The sequence below is a fragment of the Diachasma alloeum genome, unplaced genomic scaffold (assembly GCF_001412515.2).
Source record: "Diachasma alloeum isolate Michigan unplaced genomic scaffold, Dall2.0 Dall_scaffold_00535, whole genome shotgun sequence".
NCBI classification, from domain to species: domain Eukaryota; kingdom Metazoa; phylum Arthropoda; class Insecta; order Hymenoptera; family Braconidae; genus Diachasma; species Diachasma alloeum.
Genome location: NW_021680667.1, coordinates 47,949 through 67,126, shown reverse-complemented (window position 1 = coordinate 67,126; position 19,178 = coordinate 47,949). Strand labels below are relative to the sequence as shown.

The 19,178-nt window shown below is 37.6% G+C and overlaps 1 protein-coding gene across 4 annotated transcripts in view; it reads right to left on the bottom strand.

The window, feature by feature from the left end:
• LOC107042904 (serine/threonine-protein phosphatase 6 regulatory subunit 3) overlaps positions 1 to 19,178 on the bottom strand; it is a gene marked incomplete at its 5' end in the record, with an annotated part of 232,464 nt that overhangs the window by 196,572 nt on the left and 16,714 nt on the right. For 3 of the 4 annotated variants that reach the window (XM_015264154.1, XM_015264158.1, XM_015264156.1), the window contains 5 exon segments: positions 11,094 to 11,181; positions 11,255 to 11,352; positions 11,455 to 11,538; positions 11,797 to 12,060; positions 14,397 to 14,510. In XM_015264154.1, coding sequence (XP_015119640.1) covers positions 11,094 to 11,181; positions 11,255 to 11,352; positions 11,455 to 11,538; positions 11,797 to 12,060; positions 14,397 to 14,510 — 648 coding nt within the window. 4 annotated transcript variants of the gene reach the window in all.

Here is a 19,178-nt window from a genome sequence, read left to right as displayed (position 1 = left end):
TAAATTGTTAATAACAAACAACTGCGCATGAATTCGAACCGAAGCCCTCGATATTCGGATTCAGCGGCTCAAACAACACAGAATCCAATGAAAAACTTTTTTTTTACACGAAATGTATGCAAATCACCCCCCAGCTTATGGACTAGATGTCATAGTTTGATGAGACTAGCATATAAAAAACAGCAGAAAGATTTCGAGACCAGTTCATCGCTCCCTTTCAAAGTGTGTAGTCGGAGAAGAATCTGGGGAGGAAGTACTTCGATCTTTGAACTAGCTAAAGCAGTAAGTAAATTTTCATACATGTATGATAAATATTGTAATGGGAATCAGACAACAAAAATATCAATAACATTCTTCTTGAATTGTTCCATTTATACTGATACGATGGATTTATCTGCAGTTAACAAAGTTGCATGCAAAAATTTCTTGCCGACGAAGAAGATGATAGAGCTGGACCCACACATTATCTATCCCATTACAGGTTTCAGGAAAGTTTCAACTAAGTTTGGGGCCAGCATCGTAATCGCCATCGATGACACATTTGCAGTATTCTTACCTGAGCGAGTGATGAAAATTATTCTAAGTAATGAAGGGCTTTACGAGAAGTTGCAGAATTCTGCCTCCGAGAAAAAACTCAAAATCAAATATCTTGGTGAGGGGACGCGCTTCAACTTCATTGAAATCTGAAGCGATAATCAATCAAACTAAAGGAGTTTTTTGTATGGCCAGACCTTAAATTGATGAGCAATCGTAAAGATAATCAATATCAATAAATTCCTATAATGAAATTTCATGTTCTTCTCTGTTTAAATAATTTATTCTTCAATTTAAATCCTCTCCATCAAATTACCCCTCTGCCCATTGATGAAAATAAGCATCCATTATATTCTTCATCTTATAATAATAAAATAATCATTATGATGATGAATACCGCTCTGGGGCAAAGATGGAAAACATCACAGTCGTCCAGGAGTCTATTTGAATTGCGGGTTCAAACCTCATTAGATGTTTTTTACATAAATTTTGAAAAGTTGAAAAATATAAAGGCGAGTTCATTTTATTTTTTACTATTCATTCATTTTTTATTTTGTTCACGAATACATATCAAACGTTATATGGAACACAAAGGTATCAATAATAATTTCTAATTATTATGAAAAAATTATCCAAACTGATAATTCACAAATGAGAAAATTTTTTATGAGCGGTACAGATCCATCCACAACGCCTCCTCCATAAATCGATGTTGGGTGATATTAATAACATTGGCGGTACTCTTGAATTTCACTCAGGTTTTTCAACCTCTTTGCCAATGCCTTCCATAATTCATCAATATGTTGCCATGCAAATTTCAACAGGAATCTCTTCAGGAAATGTCTGGAATCTGCTTGGAACATTCGCATATCCCGCATCCAATCGAAGAAGTCAGTGGTTGAATCCATAGTCGAATTAAAGTACTTTGTGTACCCTTTCATTAGCTTCCCATAATTTTCGAATTTACAGATGTAATTCTTGGTGAGACTGTGCTCTCGGTGATTTCAGCAGCTGGGTGTAGTTATATCTTTTTCTTTTGAGCAACCCAAATCATTCAAGTCGATTATCACCTTATCAGTATAAGATTGCAACCATTGTCTCTTCTGCAGTCCATTCACGAAAATGATTGTCACTCCTTTCGTGATCCGCGTAATTGCATCTTGAACCTTATCGTATGGTATGGATCCTGTTTCCCGTGCGATTCCATGATGATTATTAATAATCCACTCATTTCTTCTCTGGTATTTCTTTGGTAGTTCATCCCATCCATACGGGGTTTGGAAAAGCAGACAGGCACACTCATTTTTTTCAATTGCTTGAACTGCCAGTTCTTTCACAATAAATCTCTCAATTGGGTGTTGAAAACCCTGCACATCCAGCACCAACATTATAATTACCCACCAAAAGCACAGATCCTTATGGCAACAAATCAAATTTCTGATTGATGCTGAATCCGGTGGAATCGGTTGATTTTATAGGGACTCACCACTCCCACTCCAACCGCTTTGAGCCGTCATGGAACATTCTCGAATACTCGAAAATATTCTCGAAAAATATGCTATGAAGCAATTTTTATTCCAAAACACCAATGATTCATTACAATATAATATTTCATGCAAGTTCCCACCAGTGTCATATTTTCATACGAGTCCGAACAGGATTTATGAAGTATCCCCACCACGTGTGAATCCATGAGTCATCAGCCAACGGTCCGAACCGATGACGGCATCCACCTCGAACTTTCCGCGAGCGTGGCGCCGCCTGGTGGTGGTTGGGCGATAGGGAACCCCCACTCTGAATGGAGATGGATTACGTAATCGTGGAACATTTGAGAACCTTAGAGAATATTCGAGAACAATCGAGAATCATGTGGTATCTTTTCATATTTCATACAAGTCTCAACACGACTTATGAGATACCCCCACCACTGCTGAATAATGAGTCATCCATATCTCTCAAATGTTCTGGATAACGTCATCCTTCGAGAACATTCCCCCAACCGTGCTACCACCTGGATGACGTCATCCTTCTAGAACATTCCCCCGATCGTGGCGCCGCCTGGTGGCGGTTGGGTGAACCTACCTAGAACCCGCCTTGCCTATCTACTGACTGACAGAGGATGCGAAGCAGAGCACTTTCCTGTGGCACTAGCCGGGGATTTCAATCCTTGGACAGTCGATTGGGGAAGTAAAGAAACCAACTTCAAAGGACAAGCCGTACTGGAAGCCATGTCGTCTTTGGATGTGGTCTTGCTCAACACTGGCAATAAACCGACTTTTATGATCCGGAATAATATTCCGGAATCCGGTATATTATATTCTGGAATGCGGAACAATATTCCTGAATCCGGTATATTATATTCCGGAATCCGGGATATTTTATTCTCATTTCCGGAGACATCCCCAGAGGTTTGCCGATTGTTCAAAGGGTAAAGGGAGTATCGTGAGATAATTTCCGATAACAAACTTTTGGTTGATCGGAGTATTTGGGGTGCAAACTTTTTTTTTCGGTTTGAAAATACGAAAAATTGAGTTTTTCACCCTCTCAATACACTGAATTTGTCGCATTTTAGTCTTGAAATCTCAAACAAATGACAGTTTCACTGAAATTTCAGAAAATGTTGTCTTTGGTGGGATCATAAAAATTGACCAATTTGGGGATTGTTTTTAAGAACTCATATTTTCTAAAGCCACTGCTGAATTTTTCTTAATTTTAGAAAATTTTCAGATTGAATTAAAAAATTGCTGCCGAAGTATTTAACGGGCGTAAGTGCCCAATACACAGGGAGGGGTGCCCAAATATCGGAAATTTCAGATGTGAGGAGGGGTGATTTTACAAAGAGGGGGAGGGGGGTTGTGAATTGACAATTGACAACCACAATAATTGAGTCGATGAGTTTTTCAAAAATATCTCCGAAACTAAGGAAGATAGTGAATTTTCACGAAAATTGAGGGGGGCGGTGGTGGTGTTGTACATCGAAAATTCAATACAGGTTGCCTTCCCCCTCCAGCCCCTAATTTTTCAATAAAAATTCACTATCTCTCTTCGTTTCGGAGATATTTTTTAAAAACTCACTAATTCAATTCTTTGGGTTGTGAATTGTCAATTCACAATCCCCCCCCCCCCTCACATCGGAAATTCCTAATATCTGGGCGCCCCTCCCTATGTATGGGGCACTTACGCCTTTTAAATGCCTTTGCTTTTGGGGCGATTTTGCAAAGAGGGGGAGGGGCGTTGTGAATTGATAATTCACAACCAAAAAAATTGTGTCGGTAAGTTTTTCAAAAATATTTCCGAAACTAAGGGAGATAGTGAATTTTTACGGAAATTGAGGGGGGCGGTAGTGTTGTACATCGAAAATTCAATACAGCTTGCCTTCCCCCTCCCCCCCCTAATTTTTCGATAAAAATTCACTATTTCTCTTAGTTTCGAGGATATTTTAGAAAAACTCACCAATTCAATTGTTTGGGTTGTGAATTGTCAATTCACAATCCCCCTTCCTCCTTTTTACAAAGTCCCCCCTTCTCACATCTGAAATTCCCGATATCTGGGCACCCCTCCCTATGAATGGGGCACTTACGCCCTTTAAATGCCTCGGCAGCATTTTTTTAGTTCAATCTGAAAATTTTCTAAAATTAAGAAAAATTCAGCATTGGCTTTATAAAATATGAGTTCTTAAAAACAATCCCCAAATTGATTAATTTTTCTGATCCCACCGAGGATAAAGCCTAAGAACAGGAGTTTCTAAAATCTAGAAACTAGTTTCTAAATCTAATCCACTTTTTTTTCTGTGTGGAATAATTCAATTGAAATTGACAATTTCCATGGATTATTCCATGAAAATCCTAAATTTTTAGTGACAAAATTTTCTGAAATTTCAGTGGAACTGTCATTTGTTTGATATTTCAAGACTGAAAGCCGAAAAATTCAGTGAAAATTTTTCAACAGTGTACTGAGAGGGTGAAAAACTCTATTTTTCGGATTTTCAAACGGAGAAAAAATGTTTGCACCCCAAATACTCCGATCAACCAAAAGTTTGTTATCGGAAATTATCTCACGATACTTCCTTTACCCTTTGAACAGTCGGCAAACCTCTGGGGATCTCCGGAAACGAGAATAAAATATCCCGGATTCCGGAATATAATATACCGGATTCCGGAGTATTATTCCGGATTCCGGAATATAATATTCCGGAATCAAGAATATGTTTATTCCGGAATCCGGAATATTATATACCCGATTCGAGAATTTTTTTTTCCGTGCAGCAAGGCCATCAACTGCAGCAAGAAACATTCCTGGAATGAGCTGATTGCTGAAGTCGAAGGTGACCCATGGGGCAGGCCATACAACGTGGTGATGACGCGGATCAAAAGCTAGCCCATGCTATCGCCGACGAGACCTGAGTTCTTGGGAAGAATCGTCACGGTGTTGTTTCCACAACAACCGGAACTCCAGCATGCCGACAAACGAGGAAAACAGTTGATGGTCCCACTAATCACTGACGATGAGCTGATGGAGGCATGTGTTCGGGCCGGGAATACCAAGGCCCTGGGTCTTGATGGGATTTTCAACATTGCGCTAAAAGCCACCATGCACACGTTGCCAGGTATATTCTTGGACGTGTGCAATGAGTGTCTCAGCGAGGGCACCTTCCCTGCAAAGTGGAAGCAGCAGAGGCTGGTGTTGCTCCCGAATGGGAAAAAACCACCGGACGAAACTTCATCTTACCTCCCTTCTGCATGCTCGAAACAGCTAGCAAGATCCTCGAGCGTATCGTCCATAAGAGAATCGAAGCAGCCGTTGAACCGCTGCTAGCCAGTAACCACTATGGTTTTCAGAGAGAACGATCCACCCTTGATGCCGTCAACCTCGTCGTGAAATTATTACTTGACTCAGATGTTTTCAGGACATGGGTGTTTTCGGGCGTATCTCCATAAATTCAAACATGAGGATTCCCCGGATTGACCGACGTGTACAAGTGCTGATGAAGACGCAGAGTATGTATTTTTTGTATGTTCACGTTTTAGCGGGAGCCGCCCCGAGTGGGAGTCTGCCCTTAGTGGAACGATCCAGCCGGAGAATTTGATGAAGGTAATGCTGTCATCGCAGACAGCCTGGAATGCAACGAGCGACTTCGCGGCGAAAGTCATGGAGGAGCTCCGAAAATAAGAACGTAGTCGTAAGACCACAACATGAGGAAGAGCTACGGCTAAGGCCTCCCTCCTCCAAGAAGTAATGTCTGCCAGTGGTTCCTTGGGGAATTGGGAACAAATGAAAAGAGGAAAAAATGGTTTTTACTCGGTAAGAATCCCAAATCTGGGGGGCTATTCTCAACAAAAAGCCGCTTTTCCGCAGCTTTTTCGAAGCTGCGATTTTCTGCCGCGAGGGGGCGACAAGATACTAAATGCCACGAATTGATGACTTTGTGAACGCATTTTAAACCTTAAATCTGACAGATTTTTTTGACATTTGGGAGAGCTATGATAAGTCAACTTTAGGGAAATTTAAACCAAAACAACCGTGATGATGGCGGATAATATAACAGGTGCAGTATTAGTTGATGAAGAAGCCGAAGACCATCAACGGGGCTTACATAGATTATTAAATGCGCGACGTAGGGCAATTAGACGTACCTCAAATCCACTGGAGGATTTGCCCGACTCGGTGTTCAGTAAATACTACAGGTTCAATTGGTTCATAGGATTTATTTGTTGGCTTTTATTAATGAAAATAATAACAGAGTTAGGAAGGATTTTATAGAATGGCTGTGTGAAATTCCACTTTCGCTCCGACATAAAAAATCGGAGCTGAGATATTTACCAGCATGAATATCTACTCTCAGTGGTCGATAGGTAGTCAATTCTATTCACTAATTAATCGGTCAAGTATTTATCTCATTTGTAACACGTATTGAAGTGAATTATTAACACTTTACTCCAATAAAAATTATAGCCGCTCCAAAATGAAAAATTGCAGATGGAGGGGCATTTAGGCGCAAATGCGCATAATGCGTTCGCAAAGTCATTACTTTGTGTCACTTACTATCGTGTCGCCCCCTCGCTGCAGAAAATCGCAGCTTCGAAAAAGCGGTGGAAAAAGCGGCTTGTTCTTGAGAATAGCCCTCCTGGTTTTTACCATCACTTTACCAGAATCTTTCCCAGATTTTCCTAAACCTCTATAAAATAGAAAAAACACACACACATGCACACGCACACACACGTGTGCGCACGCACGTACACACACACACACACACACACACACAAACATGTCTTCAAAAAAGTGTCAGGATGATTCTAGGGGTCATGGAACGTCGACAAATCATGAAAATTCCTATTTTTATTTTCGGGGTAATTACAATAACTTCCTCCCTTAGGGTCAGGAAGCTAAATATTGAAATGTCCAAAAGTTCACGGATGTGCTGCAATTTCGTCGTTTGGGTTTCTTTGCACTTATTATTCATGATTGATCAATTCTACATAATTTTCATTCCGAAATATAATTTATCCGAATTTTTTAACAAATAAAAATTTCCATGAAAGATTTGACAACCACGCATTTTTGTTCGACGCAGTTAGTATTCTTGTGTCGCGATAAAATCCTGTATTGTACTATAGAATCTATAGCATATGCCTTGGCGGAGTTCACACAATGGCCTCTACCGCGGGCACGCGAACTTCTCTCAACGTTTCCATGTTCAGCCGTCATTTTCCTCTAACGTAACTAAAATCCAGACCTATATGCCATACATTTTCAATAATTACAAATAATCCCTGTGGTGACAGCTAATGAAATTGTGGGGATATATTCCTGAACTATATACCGTTCTATTCATGAAGCATTTCAATTTTGATTCGATTGTTGATTATTTTTTTGTCATTTTTTAAAGATTGGTTCCATAAGACTTTGTGTTGTTGACACTTTTTGGATATTTTCTCCTCAACAATCTACGTGGTTCCGCGTTTCGGGACTTCAGGATGATATTTGTAATTACTTAAAGAATATATTCTTAAAATTTGAGCTCGGCAGTCCATTTTCTTCTACTCTCATATACTTACTGCGAAAGTTCCTTAAACTTCACTGAGGTATGACAGTGGGAGGTATAGGGAAGCTCTAATGTGACCGACACCAAAACAGGGAACAAGTCCTACCCGACCCCGAGCGCGGCGCTGTCGTACCTGTAGTTCTTTAAGATATGATAGAAGAAGATGATGTCAAGTGTCCCAGACAAGTATTTTCTCTTAATGGTACGAGACGTTGCTGCAATAGTTTCAGCCGTCCTCACTACGATTTCCCTACTTCTTTCCCCTTACTCTTCAGTTCCACCGACCGTACCCGTCCCACACTAATGCAATAGACCATGGTTAGGGGTGCATTAGAGTTTGCCCGAATTATTGAAATTTAATGATTAACCCTCAAGTGAACACACTTTTCTAGCATCTCACTCGCTCCACGGTTTGGTGGGGATCCCTCACGATGCAACCACTTGGGTGTTAAAATTTTCGATAAATTTTTTGCATTTCTTTCGAATATTTATCTATAAAACAGGAGATTTCTGGTGCAGCAGAGATCCTACGGTTCAATTAATGGCGCCCCGCGTGATGAAAGGTTTTTGGCTCGAAACTGTTCGTTCAAATTGAATATTGTTTCACATTTCTACAATATAGGAATAGTACATTACGCAACTAGTGCGGAAAGCAGGCGGTTACTCACGAGGGCGGCACAGCCGCTCGAGTAATACCGCCTGCTGTCCGCACGTGTTGCGTATACTATTTTATATGATAAGTGCGTGATGAAGTCTGGGGGCGGAGGGGGGGCGAAGCCCCCCCCACTGAAGAAAAAAGATCACATTTATTTTTAAAAAATAATTATAAAAAAGTGTGATTTAAAAATTATGCGGAACTTCTGAAGAAAAAATTAATTATATTCATGAAATATGTAGTTCAAAAAACTTGTAAAGTATTTTTAATTGAAAAAAATTAATTATAATAATTACAAAACACAATTTTTAACAATCATTAAGAATTCGCAAAAAAAAGAAAGTTATAATTATAAAAAAATATGATACAAAACGTAATTGAAAAATCGGAGAATATTTTATTTCCATTTTCTTCAAATGTCACATCACCAATAAACTCCTCCTCATCAGTAAATAAATTCTCCTCACTGCCTAACTCTTCATCACTATCAGGAATTATACGATTTTGGCTCATTTTATCTGCTTCGAAAATCACCTTTTCATTTTTCAGTCATTCCATGTATTCACTATTCGGAGGTTAGATTTCCTTCCTTGTTATTCTCTTTTAATAGGTGATGCGCATGCGCGTCATGCGTTATTTCGGGTTTCAGTTGACTATAGTCAACTGAAACCCATGCGGTTACACGCACGTATCATATAAAGTAAATTATTTTGAAACATACTGAATGATGAAAAAATTATTTAATCAATTTATATTTCCTTCAATAATGATCTTTCAATTTTGTATGAATTAATCAATTAATTAATGAATTAATTGTATTACGTATGACGAATAGAGGATAGGAAAGATTGTTGGTTCGGGGGCGATAGGAGAAATGGCGGAGTGAGGGGAGAATATCCGAGTATAGTGGAGAAGGGACAGTTCAAACATATTGGCCTTTTACAACATAGTTCAAAAGACTTTTGCGGGACAGACTGAAGAACAATGTTTGACAGTACCTTCTCTATCATACCTTACCAATAACAGGCTGCAATCTGGCGGCATTTTGCCGTCAAGTTGTACCCAAAAAACAAACAACCCTCTTGCAATCAATTGACAACAGCGGTTGTCTTAAAATTCCTATTAATTTTTAGGCACCCATTGGAATTGCTGGCACTTTGCTACCCAATTACGTCAGTAACTCTCGGGTAATTTGTCAGCAATCATTGTCTGCATTGCCGCCATACTGTCAGGAAAACTGTGGGCAAAGGCTATCTGGGACTCGCTTTACTGCGTGCTAGCATAACACAGCAGTTATGCCCAGCAGTTGTGTACTGCTGCCATCTGTTTCAGTTTTGCAAAAACTCCTTAATAACGATACGCATGCTATACCACACAGTTCAATGATAGAATTGTTACCGTGCGATCGTTGACTAATGATCGGCATAACATAACGACCCACAATATCGGCTTAGCATACACGATATAGGCACGGTAGCTGTATTAGTTGCATGGTTGGCTATCAGGGAACCGAGCAGCGTGCGACGCAAAGGGAGGTTACCTCATTAAATAGGTTGTGCCAGCGCTTCATGGATGGGTCAATTTCTCCTATGCTTTAATACTGCGCATAGAACCTTGGCATAAAGTATACGGCGCTCTAACTGTGCTCTTTTAATGTGCGGTTCACGGCGTGCAGCAATAGTAATGCTACCGTGCCTTCACCGTGTTTTTTGCGCCGTTATCATAGGTACACGCATGTAGTTATTGTACTGTTCTGCAGGGGTTCTACATGAACATCACTATTGTGTTCCGGCTGCACGCAGTAAGGCGAGGCGTAACAGCATCGTAACTGAATTTGCCTATCGGGGTAATCGTATTTCAATTCATACGAGCAAACATCGTGTATGATAGATGATATTTAGACGTAATACATATTTGGTAAATGTTGTTATCGTTGACTTTCTCTTTCTGAATAACCATTTTTATGATTATCATAGTATCAGAGACAGAGTGAACAGATTCAATTCCTCATTTAGATAAAAGGATGTCGATGGAAATTTGGATTCTGCTAATTAATTATTTGAACAAAGACTATTATGGCAATGAAGTAGAAGCAAAAATGACGCGTCAGATAATTCATAATATCTGTGACATGTCATATTGAGAAATGATGGTTTCTAATTTTCTCAAATGTCGGACCTTTTGAGAATATTTAAAGTTGTGGAAATTAATATTTGAAAATTCACATATTCTGCAGTATTTGCACTTGGAAAAATATTGTTTCCATCATCTCATCAATTCGATTAATTCATCTGTCTGTTACTTTAATAAATGTGTCAAAAACTATGTAGATCATCCATAATTGTCGAAGAATCACCCAATCAAGCATTGACGAATTTTGCCAATTAAAAAAATTGAATACGTATAGCCAAGGGAATTTCCTAGTCGGTCATTTTTACATTTTGAAGTTTGAAGTTTGGTGAATTTAGTGCCAATCCGATATTTGGAAGATTCATTATGCCCTCTTGCTTGAAAGACTGAGCGAGCAGAAAGATGACGAAAAAAATATCCTGATAAAGATTGCAAATTTCATCGGTTTGCTATTGCACAGGCTAACTTGCCAAGGTGAGCATCGCCGGAAGCTGAACAGTCAACAAATTTTGAATGCGAAGCTCATTTTTCAGTTGTAGAACCCTAGCAATATTCGGTTTGGAAATTATGTGGAATTCCCTAATAATTATTACATGGAAAATTTTAATGAAAAAATTGTGCAGATTTAACTACGACAGAGGCCTGAACTTGGTTGCTGGAGTTGTGAACCTTATGCTGCTATCAGATAAAGAAGATTACTCTCAATTCTCAGATACTTCGTTGATTCCTTACCTTATTGAATATTTCTTCCTTCTTAGCAAGATCCTCCTCGCTCAATGTGAAAGGCATCGTGGTTAATTGCTCAACGGAATTACTTGGCCTGTGAAGAAAGTAAAAGTTTGTACAAGAATTAATACCTCGTGCAATTATATTGATATAATGGAGCTACGTACTGAAGAGCATCATTCCCATCATTAAACTCATCATCATGGAATCCGTAATCTTCAATGAAATGCGATGTCATAAGTTGTCCCTGATAATTTGCATAAACCTAATGAGATTTGATGAACCGTAAATATAATTATTCGACTTCTGTTTGTCCTGAGTTGTTCTCTTAATCTTTGAGAATAGTCAGGACCTTCCGGAGCCTTACCTGCTGAATGTAGGCGTCCTGGGAGTAGGAGTATTCCTCGGCATTCGCCTCTGAAGATGTCATAAAAGACTGCGCCTTTCCACCCTAAAGTTCAAAATCAAACAGTCATTGAACGAACTAACTAGGATCAATAAAATAGCATTCGGTAATTGAACGTTAATCATGAAATTGTTTCGGTAATTATCAATTTCAATGAAAAGATATTATTTTAAAACGCTTGATATTTTCTTCCAAAACCACGAATTTTCTAGATGTCGCATAATTAATAGAAATATATCGTTTCAATCATAAAAATTGATTTTGTCACATCACTCATTGATCAAGCCACTAAGAACGTATTACCAGCAAAATTTGATGGGTGTCATTTATTTCAGCCAGCTGAGTATTTACAAGATTATCCCATTGATTAAAGCACTCTGTAGTAATATTGGTCTTCAAAAATTTCTCCAAGCCTTCGCACTTCTCTGATTGTTTGACAATATTATTAGCTACGCCAATCAAATGACCCATGTAGCCCTGGCGTACACCCTTCTCCTTGCTTTGATGAGTATCATTGCCAGCCCAAGCCTCCAAAATGCGTTCGATCAATTTACACTGGGAAAATATCTACAATACATGAAATTACGTTATTATTTTTATTATGCGGTCAATGAGCACGAATTCGACTTTGAATTTCCTTGCTCCTTTTTCGGTAGAGGATGAAAATGAGAAAAAAGGAAACCTGAGTGAATAAAGTAGTGACAGGATGAACCGAAAATGAATTTCAATTTCAATACAGAACAAATCAATCTCTCAAAAATATTTAAAAAGTCAAAAGACTTGACTATATTTTCATGCAGGGTCCGCACAAGAGGGATGGTCGCAAGAATCATAACTAGTAAGGGTCTAATAACAGAGCAGGCAAGGCAATCTCAAGGATGAAATAAAAACGAGGTTCAACTAGGAGAAGCAGACGGGATAATCACAAGCGTCAAATAACTATAAAATCGAGTGGAACAATCAGAAGGCTTTCCCGTTTAATCCTTGCCATCACTTGACGCCCGTGATTGTCCTGCTTGCCTGTCTAGTTTGACCTTGTCTGTCCCAGTTGCCCCTAGTGATTGTTTAACCCATGAGATTATACTATTTGCCTTCATTGTTTAACCCTAGCAAGGTATGATTCTTCCGAAATTTGACACTCTAGAAGTACAAGATCACTCTTGAGATTTTTCGAATTTGATAAATGAAACAAGTAGGGTAGAACTCCTATTCGGCAGAAGCCATGTGACTGTTTCTTCATGTGTTATAAGTCTTTTTTTTCTACCAATTCCATTAGTAATAAGCTCCCGAATGGATCCGTAGCAATTCTAATTTCAAAAATGAAAATTGGAAATTCCTATTAAGCTTCCCGACTTTATCTGATGGATATTATCGTTAAAAAACTAATGAATATTTCATTTTTTAGTCTCAATTTTTTTTCATTTATTAATTTTGTAATATTCTCACTTTTTTGGAATGGTTTCTTCAATAGTATCAATCATAAAGAGTAATTGAGATTAATTAGCAGTGCAAAAACTATTATTCTTTTATTTTTAGTCCTATGCCGCGGACGCGTCACACCTTTTTATATTTCGTTTTATTATCTTTTTCACCACAAAATCTTTAATAAACATTCATTTATTATGAAACCGACTAATATTTAACAATATGATATAAAATAGAATTGAGCATAATTTAATGTTGAATGACTTTTTTAATCATCCAGACGCGAAAATCATCGATAAAGTGACGATGTCATTTTTTAGAAAAAACTATTTTTAGATGAATGGCTCTATGCCATGATGTACTGAATCGATCGACCCAAAATTTTGTATAAAAGTGAGATCCGATAATACTGATTAGTAGGTAGAATTTTATGGGGTTCCTGTCAACTTTTACGCGGATTACGGGACGTGAAATTCACTATGATATGGAAAAAATGGAAAAACGTGAATATCTCGGAAACTTTGTATGGATCTCGATAGGTAGCAGTATGATGAGTATTTTGAAAAAAAAATTGGAATCGGAACAGTATTTTAGGAGATATTGAACAAAACAGTTTTTCACAAGAAGTTGAATATTTTCTAAACCACTTGTTCGATTTCGCCTACTCACAAACTCATCCTGTAATGTCATAAGAGCTACAATTTCACCAAATTTCAATATCCTATCTCAATTTTTTCGGAAGTTATCGTGTATACATTAGTTTTATCATAAAAATTTCAAAATGCCAATTATCAAAATGTGCTTTGTTTCGTAGGGAGATTATGACTCGATTTGATAGATATGACCACAATGAACACTTTGACGTCAAAAAAATTCATTTAGGTCACGTAGTTTTGGAAATATGGAGGAAAAACGATTTTTGAGGAATTGCTCTATCTCAAAAACTACTTGACCGATTGGGCTAAAACTGCGCCCAGAGCTGTTCCCAAATGATAGCAATTATGTGACGAAATTTCAGCTTTATAGCTGCAGCTTTACTTGTCTTTTTGTTGAGATTTATAAAAAAAAATCCGAAAAATCTGCACACACATACGGGCATACATACACACATTTTCTAAAAAAATATCTTCACGTTTTACGACATTCTACACCATTTCCAATCAAAATTAGAAGATCGTAAAAATGACCGTTCACATTTAACGTTTAATTTTTGTACTCTTTCTCTGCTTCCAGTCCGATCATATCATGAAAATTCCTGTGATGTCACCCTTTGTTTTCATAAAAATCTTGTTTTACAGCCCTCATAAAACGGGATATCTCTTTATATAGCTTTTTATATGGTGCCACTTGGCTCTCCATAAAAAGTCATATGAATATCTTCATCATATGGAGATTGAGAGATATTCTTTGCAATGGTATCCGTCATGAAATCAATTTGACTCATCCAGTTCTACAACTAGTTTTGTTTTACAACTTACGTGCGTATAAACGAGTTCCCTATTCTCCTCCCAGTTTCCATTAATAACTAAGGCCAAGGATTGTTCTACTTGGGTGTGCAAGAAATTATTCCAAGAGTACTTGAAAAACAAATCCTGAAATTAAAGAAACACATAAAATTGATTCTTCCAATACATGAGTGTGAAATAATATTCTTCATCACACTGTCCGTAAAACGACATTTACCGCGTAAACGTTGATTACGACGTTTCACGGACAGGAAGTGATGAAAATCACTTTGTGTCCGTCAGACGTCGTTTTCGGAGAGTGTGAAGAAAAATTATGTTTCTCACTCGGTCGAAAAGAACTTTTCTGACGCGTGTAATTGCATTCCTCGGTTTCGCCACCGTCTGCAATCCTTGCACTCGTCGGGAAAAATTTTTTCGGCCTTGTGTCGAAAATAGCTAGTTCGTCACTGTGGCAAAGAAAATTTTTATGGCGAATATGGGGCTATAGGACGAACCGAAGCTGAGTTCTGCGTGTATATTCGCCAGAAAATTTTTTGTCGACACAGTGACGAAACATATTTTTTGTGCCGACGTTCGTGAGCGGCTGTTTAGCACGCGCAGTGCGCATCAAACGAGGCTCCACGAACTGCGTGACAAAAATGTAATTTGATGATTTCATTGTCTCAGTAGCGCATTGATAAACTTCTATTTTTCCTAATGGGATTTCAACCAATCAGAGCGTAGTATTTGAAGGTATCCGACAGTTTTATTTTGGATATTTCCTCCTAGCTTTGGAATATTTCACAGTAGCTCTTTATTTTTTTTACTTGAATATTTTACAGTAGTTCTTCATTTGTTCGGCACATTTCAGATTGAATCTCATATTTGACAGTCTACGGAATTCGGATTAGTCTATTACCATAATCCTATATGCAGGGTGTCCCAGAAGTGGTGGTCTTCCCAGTAAGGGTGGCTTTTGGAGGTAATGCTGAGTGAAAAAGTCCTTTGACACTTTTTGATAAGATACACCCGTGAAGAGATATTAATACTTGAAGTTGGATCAATGTTAAATGCGCATTAAGTGTAAGCTTATCCATGAGCATTCGGCGGTTGTGTGGGAGCTAACGCCACCAAATGCTGACGCACGGTATCGGCTTTACAGCTGTGATAGTATTCGTTCCCCCTTCTCCCAACGGAATAACAGAGAGAGAACATCGTGTGTTCTCTCCTCATCTGCAGAACACGCGATGCTCTCTCTTTTTTGTTTGTTTGGAGAAGGGAGAACCAATACTATCACAGCTATAACACGGATACCGCGCGTCAGCGTCTGGTGGGGATGGCTCCCAGGTGACCACCGAATATTCAAGGATGGGCTTACCTAATGCGCGTTCATCATTGATCGAACTTCAAGGGTTAATATCGTTTTAGAAGAAGATCTCTGAAGAGATCTCGTTCAGGAGGAGATTTCTTTTAATCTTTTGGGTTAATTTATCTTTTTTATCAAAAAGTGAATCAATTTTTGATCAGGCGTACTACTAAAGAGATATTAATCCTTAGATCACTCCCAGACTGCACCCTTTCCGGGATGTCCACCACTTCTGGAACATCTTGTAGAACAATCCGTGATTATGAACCTGATCCTTTTTCTGGTTTTCACGCTAATGTCTCTCTTCCTGTTTGATGAATCTTATACGTTTCATACCCATCCGAAAGCCTATTAAATAAGCTTTAAATTGACACGTGAAGCATTACATGCTGACCATTTATCATTAAGGGGTAACGGAACCGACCACAAAAAGACGTTTACCAAAAACAAGTTTTCTTGGATTCTATGCAATGAGAATCAATGAAACTTTTTCCCCGTATTGAGAGTAGCGGAACGCATCGCTCTCTTCTCGTGCTTTTCTTATTTATGCAAAAAAAAATTGCAAATTATTTAACGGCAAGGACCAGGGCACGGCCGACGCCATTTTATTTATAGGAATCTGCCAAGTCATGGTAGAAAAACCGATTTTTTGTAGATTTTTCTTAGCCGATGGCTATTTTCATGAGAAGAGAGCGATCGAGTGAGATCCAAGACAGAGATTTTGAGTACAAAAACGTACTTTTGTTGCGTAATTTTCGTAAAAACTTGGTTATGATGATTGGGTGGTATCCAGGAGGTAACATGTCCTTTACAGGGCACCAATTGTAAGAGGGAAGTACTTTTACGAGTCAGAAGATGATGTAGAATGTTTCCATACCATTATTATTTATTTATATCTATTTATTTATATTTTATTGAATTTTGTGCTTTTCACGTACAAAATCCAAAAAACCACGGGAACCTGCATTACCGATAGGGGGGACCCCTAACCGCTGCGAGCGACGGGTTCCGTTACCCCTTAAGTTATAGCACTTTTAGACAAAAATTAGTTTTCGTGCTTTTAATTCAAAATCAACTGTGGCTGGATTCTTCTATTCTTTTACGCCAAATCAATCCAAATGTTGATATAAGATCTTGAAAGGCATTACTCATTCTTAAAATTGTGATGTATTGAATGCACTTTAGTTGAATTATCGTAACGTTATTGGAAATTCTTTCTCTTATAAACGACATGTCACACCCTAAAATTCGCTCTTTTCATCCATTACATAGTTCAACAACATTTAGATGTTTTTTGCCCTGAGTACAAAATTACCACCTCTCGATAGATTTTGTCGCGCTGAATCCGAATCTCTTCTCCGTTTTTCTCAAAATACAATCGTTATCGCGGACGAAAATATTAAAATCTCAAAAAAGGGCCAAAACACGTGGTTATAAAGATAATCGAAAAATAACCGCTACCTGGATTGATTTCCATTTTAATATCAGTGTCTCGGTACACCTACGGACAATTGGGAATTAATTCATGAAAAATCAAAAAAACAGAAACACTGAAGAGTTGAAAATTAAAAATCCCCGACAGAAAAGCTTTCAATTGACTTATTTAAAAACTGAAAAACTGAAAATTAAAAATCCCTGAAAGAAAAGTTTTCAATTGACTTATTTAGCAACTGAAAAAACAAAAAAATGAAAAACAGGAAAATTGAAAATTAAAAACCCCCGACGGAAAAGTTATCCTTGAGTAGTTTAAAGAGAGGAAAATGAAAACCCAAAATTTTAATTGAACGAATTTTAGAGCAACTGAAATTTCTTTTGTAACAGAAGAAGCAGCAGAAAAAAATTGGGGGGACATGTAGAGTCACGAAAATGTTGGTGACAACTTTTTCGTCGGGGGCAGGGATCGTCATTAATCATTACTTTGGCAATGATTACACCTCAGATTGATGATTATATTTGTAATCCATCAATCTCTCCACTGATTTTTTATTACAAGACAAATCGGCAATCAGGACTCAAAACTCTTGAATATTTAATCAATCGATAATCATAACGTAAATGTGCTTGATTACTTAATAATTCATCAATCGCAAGTTGTATTGATGAATTACTCCATCAATCGTCAATCAATTTAAAAAATTATTTAATTATTTCATTAAGCGTTGATTTGACTGATAAATTATTTGATTAATTAATTAAGCATTAATCTCATTCAAAAATTATTTGATTATTGCATTGAACGTTAATTCAACTTTATTATATTTTTTAAATTTAATATCATGATTTTTTCCATTCTATCATATCAAATGCAATCAAATTTTTTCAAATTTTTTTTATTTTATTTGTTCCTCATAATAAAATCACAAAATGAAACTTGGAAAATTCCCAAAAATTCACATAAGAAGAATTCCAAAAGAATAAGTTATATAGAAAAATCGACCTTCATCGGCTTTATTCTATGAACAAATATCTATTAACAAATGCATAGGAAAATTGCAGAATTTTCAATAAAATTGGTGCAAAAAATGAAATTTTTCAATAGAATTTTAATAAAAATCTCATAGAATTCTTGTAGTTTCAAAGAAAATCAATAGAATTTTTTAGAGAAAGCGACATTTTTTGACATATAATTTTGTTTGTTAGTCATTTATGATATTTGTTTTTTTAGTTCAAAGTTGCATAAAAATTTCGTGCATGTATGGCGGGAAAACAAGAAAATTTCTATTTATTTCCATTTATGATAATTATGAGAATCTAGAATCTATTTTTTTGTTTGTTAGTATCCGAGATGATTCGGTAATGTGCCTTGTTGAAAATTATTGGAAAATTATCATTAAATGTATTGTGTTATGTTATCCCTGGCAACTTAGTATCCTGGCTGTTACGAGGATATAGCGAGGATGTTATTTTAATGTGAAAAAGGCCGAAAATGACATACATACGTATCCGAAAATAGTTAAAAAGTTGAAAGATGATCGATTTGTTTCAATTAATACAGTTTATTGTTCTATTTTCTAATAATTTGCAGAAATGGGTGAGAGTGTAAATATGCCAATACAATCCCCGATCAACGAATGCCGCGAGATGGCGTTAGAATTATATGACCGCCCTGGTTGGGCGGGTTAACAGCACTGCGATTGCTGCCGCAGCAGTCGCAGGCCAGCCGTCTGCCGAACGAGTCGACAGAAGGGTATTGCGGCGCATTTTGTTATTCTATTTTAGCTGAAAAAATGTTGATATTTTAAATTATTCAATGCTGATGACTGTCAGGGTGGCAAATAGACGCATGTATCCGGAGGTATGAAAATTGAGGGGGCGAGGAGGAGGGGTCTGAGATTACATTTTTATCAAATTTACACCTTCGAAAACATGCACTGATTTTTTATAATTTTTTAAACAATGCATTTCGGGGAAAATACATGAGTATGCGGTTTCTCCGGGGGGGGGGGGGG